The 10,449-nt window shown below is 32.3% G+C and overlaps 1 protein-coding gene across 1 annotated transcript; it reads left to right on the forward strand.

Moving 5' to 3' along the window:
- The first annotated feature begins 629 nt into the window (after positions 1 to 629).
- Positions 630 to 4,201, forward strand: LOC111914102 (probable E3 ubiquitin-protein ligase ARI2). The gene is made up of 6 exons (XM_023909838.3): positions 630 to 1,105; positions 1,814 to 1,846; positions 1,934 to 2,213; positions 2,281 to 2,761; positions 2,857 to 3,405; positions 3,894 to 4,201. Exons 1-6 carry the CDS (start codon positions 968 to 970, stop codon positions 3,997 to 3,999), a joined length of 1,587 nt encoding a protein of 528 aa, XP_023765606.1. The 5' UTR covers positions 630 to 967; the 3' UTR covers positions 4,000 to 4,201.
- The last annotated feature ends 6,248 nt before the right edge of the window (positions 4,202 to 10,449 follow it).

Raw genomic sequence — 10,449 nt, forward strand, 5'->3', positions numbered from 1 at the left:
TTCAACTGCTAGGCGGCTACTACAGTCTTTAAGCATCATGCAATTTTGCCAACGATAATTGGAAACAACATTTAAAAAAAACAAATGTTTCATGATGGTTTTTCGAGAAAATAAGCTGAGGCTTTTTCTAGATTTTTTTTTCTAAAATAGAAGATTAATGGTAAATCTGTTAAAATGACCAAATTTAAAAAAAATGTAAGATGTTTTCTTAGTAGGAAAAATAAATTAAGATTTAATACGAAAAACCAAAAATATGATATTAGCCCAAATAATAATAAAAAAGATATAATATTATAGTTAAATACAAAACATTATATTTAATGCCAAACCCCCCACATTAAATACAACACCTTGAAAAAACTACAATATTATAGACATTTTATAGAAGTAAATTTTAAGAGAACAAGGTTAATCATTTTATAAAAAGAAAGGAATTTAATTGACATAGTATTTAATAAAATATTTTTTCTTGGACTCTAATTGAATATAAAATAGTTTTTTAATTTTCTTATTTAACACTATTTTTTTTTATAAGGAAATAAGAAAACCAGTTGGGGTAGAAATCAAACAAACCAACCGATTTATTTGATGATTTGATTTGATGTGGTGACTCTCTCAGCTCTCTAGTCTCTACTTATTAAGCGATCACAACTTTCACAACTCACAACTCACAACTTCGACGTCTCCACTCTCCAATGGGGGTCTACCACACTCATCTAAACCTATAAAAGAAGTGCCGAAATTCATCCCCACTTCCCTAAATCTTCTTCCACCTCCTACCCCTTTTCCTAATCACTACACACATTGCCTCTTTTGTTTCTCAAACAATCCAATCGCAAGATGTAAAACAGAAGCAACAGCTTCCCTTAAATCTCTCTGGCTTCTTGCTTCCATACCAAGCTCTCTCCCCTCCCCTTCTGCACGAAAATTGACTTGGTCGTTGTAAAAAACTATATTTTACATATAAATGGATCCATACGATAGCGATTACTGCGATGATGGCGATTATTGCGATGAGGACGATTACTATGAGTTTGATCACCATGATGATTGTGATCGTCGTGCAGATGTTGCTTTAACGAGCCGCAATGGTTCGTCTTGTAAGGTAATCAACCAGCTAATGTTTTATCTTATGTTTATTATAATATTTGTGAAGATTCTTTCATTCAATGGAAATAAAAAACGAAAATAAAGGTTTTTATTTCAGCATTCTTTTCTAATCCCCTGTTTTTGTGAAACCTAAGAATCAAAGTTTAGGGTTTGTCGTGTTTACCCTTTAACGTTTTGTGATTCTGGTAGGAATTGCTTCATTAAACCCATGAAATTTTGATTCTTTTTGAAAAAAGTAACTAAGATCACTCATACGTTTTGCAATCGGTGTACATAGATCAACTTTCTCCGAAGAAAAGCAGTCAACTTTTGAATAATCGTGTTCTATCTAATACTTTTAAAGTTTAAAAATTGACCCGAAAAAGTTTAGTTTGTGAACTCCATCATATTTCCATAAACATATTGATTAGCTTAAGCCTTAAGTTTAAGGCAGTTATCAATCTCTAAAACCACAAAAAGTTTGATCATTTTCAATATGAAGAAGTTGCTCATAGTGAAAAGTTGTAGGTCTTTGTCTATATTGTAGGAAACTATGTTTAGAAAAAATGAAGGGACATATTAGGTTGTACATATGTCAATGGGACAAAAATTGCAATCTTTTGTCCTCTTGATCTCCTCTTTGCAAAAGACATAATTGCCCTCCTCATCCTCATCTGTTCTATTATAAATTTAAATGTAATTCTTCTTTTTGATCAACATGTAGGTTATCACAAAAGAGTGTGTATCGACTGCACAGGTAAGGCATGTTATCTATGTCATTTTAAAATTGGCTACACATGGTGATTTTTAGTAATTTTGTGATTCTGTTGTTTACATTGTGTAGAGGGAAGATCTACAAAGAGTAATGGACTTGTTATCTTTAAGGGAACATCAAGCAAGAACTCTACTTATACATCATAGATGGGATGTTGATAAAGTCTTTCAAGTGCTTGTAGAAAATGGAAAAGATAGGCTTTATAATGAAGCATGTGTAATGGTATCCAATGATTCCAATGTTTCTTCAAAGAATCGATCTTCCATTGTACTTTGTGAAATATGCTTGGAGGAAGTCCCCTTCTATAAAATGACAACAATGGATTGTGGCCATTATTTTTGCAACACTTGTAAGTACAAATTTTTCTTTCCCAAAAGAATTTAATAGGGAAGTAACATTTACTTTTTCTTTTTAAGGTTGGACAGAGCATTTTGTTGTGAAGATAAACGAGGGGCAAAGTAGGCGAATTAGTTGCATGGCTTCTAGATGCAGTGTGGTTTGTGATGAGGATAAAATCAGAAATTATGTGAGCAAAAAGGATCCTAAATTGGCTGAAAAGTTTGAAAGATACCTTTTGGAGTCATATATTGAAGATAACAAAAGGGTAAAATGGTGTCCGAGTGTCCCACATTGTGGAAATGCCATTCGTGTTGAAGATGATGAGTATTGTGAGGTTGAATGTGCTTGTGGTGTTCAGTTTTGTTTTAGTTGTTCTTCAGAAGCACATTCTCCATGTTCATGTCAAATGTGGGAACTTTGGTCAAAAAAATGTCAAGATGAGTCAGAGACATGTAATTGGATCACAGTTAATACAAAAACTTGTCCAAAATGTCATAAACCAGTTGAAAAAAATGGTGGATGCAACCTTGTTCGATGTATATGTGGTCAACCATTTTGGTGAGAATCTTTTCCTTTTTTTTTTTTTTTTTTTTTTTACATTTAAACCCTAAAAAAAAATAAGTAACAAGAGAAGCTTGATTTTGATTTTGTAGCTGGCTATGTGGTGGAGCAACGGGTATACAACACACATGGGATAGTATAGCTAACCACACATGTGGAAGGTTCAATGAAGAGCAAATAGCAAACACAAAACGTGCAAAAATAGAAATCGTGCGTTATTCTCATTATCATAGTCGATTCAAAGCACATACAGATTCCTTAAAGGCTGAAATCATTATGAAGGAAAAGTTAGAGAGGAAAATAGTGAAAATGGAAGCCAGGGAATTGGAAATAAAGGATTATGATTGGGTGAGAAATGGGGCTAAAAGGCTGTTTAGATCAAGGCGGATTCTTTCTTATTCATATCCGTTTGCGTTTTACATGTTTAGTGACACGTTTCTTAGCGATGAATTGACAAATTTGGAAAGGAATATTAAACAGAACTTGTTTGAAGATCAGCAGCAGCAACTTGAGGGGCATGTTGAGAAATTATCACATTTTTTGGAACAAGAGTTTGAGGAGTTTTCCGAGGACAAAGTTATGGATTCGAGAATGCGGATTATTGCGCTTTCCAAGGTTACTGATGCCCTTTGCAAGAATTTGTGAGTACATCTGTCTACTATCTACTATCTACTGTCTACTTTCTACTGATGTGAATTAGATAAAAATTACAATTTTTGTCCCCCCTCCCCCTAGAAAAAAAGGTAGAATAAGGTGGGGCATGGACTCACTCTAGATCTCTCGTGTGCGCAGAAGACGTAAATGCCCCTGTTGTCCTCATCATCGAAATAGCCGTAGAAAGCTTGTCTGGTTTTGTCCTGTCCTGTCCGGTCATCTTGTAACAAATGCAGCGTACCGCTGCATTTGTTAATAAAGACCCGAGTGGACAAAACCAGACAAGTTTTCTACGACTATTTCGATGAGGAGGATGACAGGGGCATTTACGTCTTTTGCACACACGAGAGTGAGTCCATGCTCCACCTTTTTTTAGGGGGGGGGGGGCAAAAATTGTCATGTGTTAGTCCGGTGCGTGTCAAACACAAACACAGTATAACCTGATCTGTCATGTTTTTTGATTTGTTGACTTCAGGTACGATTGCATTGACAATGAGATACTGCTTCATCTGAGAACAACGATCAACATAGCGCCTTATAGATCGATGGGTGCAGATAAGGCTGTGGAGCTTGATAAATGACTTGATATTACTTCATCCAGACTTTTTGTTCATAACTACTTGGAAGCTAATTTTAGGAGAATAAGGTTTTATTTTTTACAAGTTATATTCTTTATCGCTCATATGATCATGACTGCATACAGTTATTTAAGATGTTATATGGTTTTGAATCTAGTTTTGCTTTAATTATATAAGATGAATGAAGATAGGGTATATCTATTTATATCGTAAGCTTTTATATCACAGTTTATATTTGGGTCCCCTGCAATATCTATTTGTGGTTATGACATGCATAGAGGAATAAAATGAACTTTATAATTTATATATATCCTTTCCTCTCAGAATATATATTTCAATAAATAAACATGTAGAGGTTAGAATCTTTCACTCTATTTATCTACCAACAATTATAGAAATTATACACGGTTTTTTGTATGCAGTTATAGTGGTGTAAACAATGTTTGTTGAAGAATATATATATATATATATATATATATATATATATATATATATATATATATATATATATATATATATATAAGGTTAGGTTCATGTGAGACGGCCTAATTTTGTGAGACCGTGAGACGTATTTTTTTATTTTTTTTAATTTTTGTTTAGTTAATTCAAGTTCCGAAAATAATATTAAAATTTTTTTTTTTGGATTTTTCCATTTATTTTGCATTTTAAAATTATTTTTTAGAATATGTAGAGTCTAATATTCTATTAGAATATTTCACAGTTTTTTCAAAAAAAATGGAATTTATTTTTATTTTTTTTATTTATTTTTATTTCTTTTAGTTAATTCAAGTTCCGAAAATAATATTTAAAAAAAGAATTTTTAGATTTTTCCATTTATTCTGCATTTTAAAATTATTTTTTAGAATATGTCAGTGTAATAATCTATTAGAATATTTCACGTATTTTTCAAAAAAAATGGAATTTATTTTTATTTATTTTTTAGTTAATTCAAGTTCGGAAAATAATATTTAAAAAAAGAATTTTTAGATTTTTCCATTTATTCTGCATTTTAAAATTATTTTTTAGAACATGTCAGTATAATATTCTATTAGAATATTTCACGTATTTTTCAAAAAAAAAATGGAATTTATTTTTATTTTATTTTTTTATTTATTTTTATTTTTTTTAGTTAATTCAAGTTCCAAAAATAATATTTAAAAAAAGAAATTTTAGATTTTTTCATTTATTCTGCATTTTAAAATTATTTTTTAGAATATCTCAGTATAATATTCTATTAGAATATTTTACGTATTTTTTTAAAAAAATGAAATTTATTTTTATTTTATTTTTTTTAGTTAATTCAAGTTCCGAAAATAATATTTAAAAAAAAGAATTTTTAGATTTTTCCATTTATTCTGCATTTTAAAATTATTTTTTAGAATATATCAGTGTAATATTGTATTAGAATATTTCACGTATTTTTAAAAAAATGGAATTTTATTTTATTTTATTTTATTTTATTTTATTTTATTTTAGTTAATTCAAGTTCCGAAAATAATATTTAAAAAAAGAATTTTTGGATTTTTCTATTTATTTTGCATTTTAAAATTATTTTTAGATTTGGTCACACGGTATCACAAAATTAGAATGGTCTCAAATGAACCTGAACATATATATATATATATATATATATATATATATATATATATATATATATATATATATATATATATATATATATGGGCTTAAGGAATATGTGACTGTTATGTACCTAAGCTTATATATAGAACCTTCCAAACAATGTAGTTTTGATCCATTTATATCCAAAGTAATCATGATATATCTTTTGGTATTATTCCATAATCATGTGACTTACTAAATTCATCAAATTTATGTTTTTTTTCTTCATTGTGTCTAAGAACTTAAAGCATTAAATGTGGTGACCATTTAATCAACTCTACTAAATTGTAAATGAAAACTAATAGAATAAAAGATAAAAGAACATGTCATAACTTAATCAAGTTTTTCACAAAATCATTGGATATAGTTTTCAATTGAAAGACAAAACGCTTCATTTATATTAAAAAAAATATTGGTTTTTTATTTTCTCTATAAACTTCAATAATTATTTGCAATAAAAATATATTTAATTGATCTTTTTCATTTCATAATTAAACTTAATTCAATGATATTCTATTAAAACAAAAGTAAGAGAAAATGAAATTTGTTTTGTTTTGTTTAAAGTTACTTTGTTTAAAAGGTTCTATACCTAAGATTAGATATATAACAACTACATATTCACTTTTCCTATATATATATATATATATATATATATATATATATATATATATATATATATATATATATAGACACACACACACAAACATACTAGCCGTTTACCCGTGTTAAGCGACGAGTGTAAATGGTTTTTTCAAAAATTAGTTTCTAGTGGGGAAAGAGAAGAATAGTGGGTTGTTTGTAGTGGTGGATGATTGAGAGCGGTGACTGATTCAAGCCAGAACACAAGCAGTGGAAGTGTATTGTTGATGGCTGCTTCGAACCTGTAAACACAAAACAAACAAACAAACACACACACACACACAAAGATTGAAGAAGATTGAGATGCTATATAACATGGATTTAACTGATTCAATTAGTTTTGACCAATTCAATTGGTTGAATTTGAGGAATGCAGGCTCAACTTTAACTGACTCACTTATTGACCAGATAACATCTGATTTTTCTGCATAAAGTTGTTTTAAATGGTGCTTTAAGGGGCATACCTCTTAAAATTCAGCATTTGAGGCTAAATGCTTATTAAGGTATATATATATATATATATATATATATATATATATATATATATATATATATATATATATATTAGAACTCACAAAATATTCAATTTCATCTTATATAAGCAATTCTTATCCCACCCCGTCGATCCTTACAACGACACGATCCATACTCTTAGATCTAAAATTAACCTCTTTACTTAATCCATACTCCCGGATTAAGTATGTCTAATCCATACTCTCATATCAATAACTGTGCCCATTCCATACACTCCGACTAGGGACAATTGACTATGTCTCAATCCATGCTCCCAGATTAATGACAAATAACCATGTCCTTTCCATACTCTCGGACTAAGGACGAATGACTAAGTCTAATCTATGCTATCGGATCAATGACAAGTTTTAAAGTTCTACCCTCCGTGTATATCTCACTCGTACTCATAAGGAGATACTACCCAATATTCCTCTTAATTAATTTAGGTTTACTATGTATCCTAAATCATCATATATTATCAGATATGTTTTTAACACGTATTTCAGGCAATAACAAATATTTCACACACAAACATATATTTAATACCTTAATCAATACTTGTATTAAAATCATGTTCATGAAAGGGACTATGCACTCGCCTATTAAAGTGACGATTCCAAACTCGGGTAGCGCTTCGCTTCTAACGATTGTATTTTCCTTCGACGAAACCTAGTATTATTACCACTAGATTTTAATCTAAAATTTATCGCGACTATTTATGAGCCATATTGTTTTATAAGTGTTAAACAATACTTTTCAACCACTATGTACAGACACAGGCCATACATGAAACACCGGAGGGAAGGACCATTTTGGCATTATAGCGCTTTTGAAATCCAACAACCATATGCGGCCCTTCAAACCGGATTCCCCATACCGCGAGTAGTTAAAAGATATTATAATAACAATTTGTATATTATATTTTATATTGTTTATAATTTCCTAATAACGATATTGAACTTAAACATAAGCTATACTTAAAGAAGTGTAAGCATAACTCACTTACAATGGAGTTTAGCGAAGAACCGAGCTCTGCGTGGACAAAACTTTTGAGCTGAAAGCTCTTCTTATTGGATCCTTCTGGTGCTTAGAGACTCATTACTAACTCCTAGGAAAGGCTAGAGAAAAGCCTTGCGGCTTTGGGTGTGTTTGGGAGAGAGTTGGTTGAGAAAGTGTGGAGAAACGAGTGAAAAACGAGCTCTATTTATCGGTTGTCAGCATCGAGTACGCGGGCGTACTCAAGAATTACATTGGGAGTAATGGCCAAAACATTAATACGTTGGGCATACTTCGAGTTACCCTGGGCGTACTCCGTCTAGGTGTCGCAATCTCGTTTCAAGCCATGGTGAGGAAGCAGTGGCTCAGATCGCGTTACGTGTCGCTTGCTGGTTACCCAAAAAACTAATTATCTTCTAAAATCCGTAACTTTTGCATACGAGCATTTTTTTTGATGTTCTTTACATCAACGCGTAGGTATCAACGGCAGCTATAACTTTCGTTTTGACTCCATCAGCTAATTTTGAATTTATTTTTAAAGTTATATTTTAATAGACTTAGACAGTTAAAATCCGTCAAAAATTCAGAACTTTTTCATCTGACCTCCGTTTTTTACTGTCTTTATGTAGTTGAGCTCTTATTAAAGAGATATTCGTTTCTCATTTAGGTTGTGTCGGCTAAAAATCGATCGATCTAAAATTCGATTTCCGGGTTGTGCACTGCTATGCTAAATCTTAGAAAAATCATAACTTCCTCATACGAAGTCATATTTAGACGTTCTTTTTGTGTACGTTCTCGGTTTAGCATACACTAAATTTTTTTAGATCTATAAGGCCAAAAAGTATTTTATCCCAAATTCACTTTTTACGATTCACGGTGTCATGTTGGTTTTGCCGTAAAACTTCGACGAGCCATAACTTCTTCGTTATAGCTCGGATTTCGACGTTCTTTATATGTATCGAACCCCTGTGACATATACTATAACTTAGTTAAGATGATTTACTCTAAATAAACTTCTATCAAAAAGTCATTTTTGATTGTTATTGTCTCTAAAATGACTAGCCCAAATCTGCGGGTGTTACACATCACCATGAGCTCGTAATGACCATAACAAGTTCGGAAGGCCGTTTTCTGCATATCCTCGTCTCTGAACCTCATCTGATGATAACCTAAACGCAGATCAATCTTGGAAAACACGATGCGCCCTGAAGCTGGTCAAACAAATCACCGATCCTCGGGAGTGGATAACGATTCTTCACCCCTTACTTGAGCTCGGCTAATTACATGCATCACACACCCTTTTCTTTTATAAAAAAACCTTTTTGGAAGTCATTTTCTTTTGAAAATTTACTAATTCCTCAATTTGCGTCTAAGCACACCTGAGGGTGTGTCCAAATCCCTCAAACCAAGGCTTTGATACCAACTTGTAACGTCCTAAAAATTCATAATAAAATTTCATTTTTATTTAATCAGACCGTTCATTCATTTTCTTTAAAAGTTACTCAAGTAAGAGTTTTCTCAAACATCAGAGTAAAAATCACAAATAGTCAATGCATAATAAACTCTAGTGGATGCAGTGCGATCACGTTGTGCCCTTCCCTCTAGAACCAGAAGTACCTGAAAAAATAAACATGAAATGATAAGCACAAAACATAGTAAGTTCCTCAAAATACCACATACCATACATACATTGAGCCCCGCTCGACATTGATCGGGCCCCGCCCGATATTCATCGGGCCCTGCCTTGTATTCATCGGGCCCCCGACTAACAGGCACCACCCGAAATACATAACATGTAAGAGTCTCAAAGATAGCTAGCATCCTACAAACATAATCCAGTGAGCCGACATTGGTGCCTTCGACCCCCGATGCTATGTGCCACATATACAGATATACTAGGTAAGTCCTTAGCTTTTCTTCCAAATCTAGGAGTTTCACCAAAAGTCAACTCAAGTCAAAAAGTTAATGGTAAACATTGACTTTAATCAACTGCCATGTCGTGGCCATCCATGACTACACCATGGCCCTCATTCAATAAAACATGTGGCATCTCCCAATCATCATGACATGGCGAACTAAGGCCATGCCGTGAGCACTAGGTTTCTAACAACTTAATGGGTTAAGCTGTTCCTTCAATCCCAGGAGCTCCGAAGCTCATATTTGGTGATTCCCATGCTCTAGATGGATAAACTTTCCAACTTTATCCATTAGGACACCCAAAGAGATAAAGATCTCAAACCTTAGGTCGAAATAAAGCAAAATACAACAAGGACTTAACCATTAATCCCTTAATTCGAAAAGCCCATAACCAAACCACTCTAGAAGAGTTTCGAGTACCAGATCTAGCATAAAAGTGGGTGCTTTATAGACATGCATGTCCACTGCATGTCTAGAATCCATTTTAGGTCAAAATTAGCTAAAAGTGACCAAAAACTCATGTAAGATCAAGAACCTTAACCAAAGTCTAGATCTACAAGATATATTGTTCATAGGACTCACGAGAGTTATAAAGTTGCAACCTTTATCACTTCAAACCCACCAACCATTTCTTCTGGACCAAAATATGCTAAGAAACTAGATCTACAACCAAACAATTATCAAGATGGAAACATGAGGACTTACAAATGGTCCAGAGGGTGATTCCGAAGATGGAGATGAGTTGTTGCTTGATCCTTGGGCTAACAC

The sequence above is a fragment of the Lactuca sativa genome, chromosome 6, assembly GCF_002870075.4.
Source record: "Lactuca sativa cultivar Salinas chromosome 6, Lsat_Salinas_v11, whole genome shotgun sequence".
NCBI lineage: Eukaryota > Viridiplantae > Streptophyta > Magnoliopsida > Asterales > Asteraceae > Lactuca > Lactuca sativa.

What these genes read in the sequence shown, in the direction of transcription:
- LOC111914102 (XM_023909838.3), top strand. Translation starts at nt 968, where the DNA reads ATGGATCCATACGATAGCGATTACTGCGATGATGGCGATTATTGCGAT. An exon ending in ATATGTGGTCAACCATTTTG is followed by an intron (nt 2,762 to 2,856) that starts GTGAGAATCTTT and finishes TTGATTTTGTAG; the next exon opens with CTGGCTATGTGGTGGAGCAA. An exon ending in GATGCCCTTTGCAAGAATTT is followed by an intron (nt 3,406 to 3,893) that starts GTGAGTACATCT and finishes TGTTGACTTCAG; the next exon opens with GTACGATTGCATTGACAATG.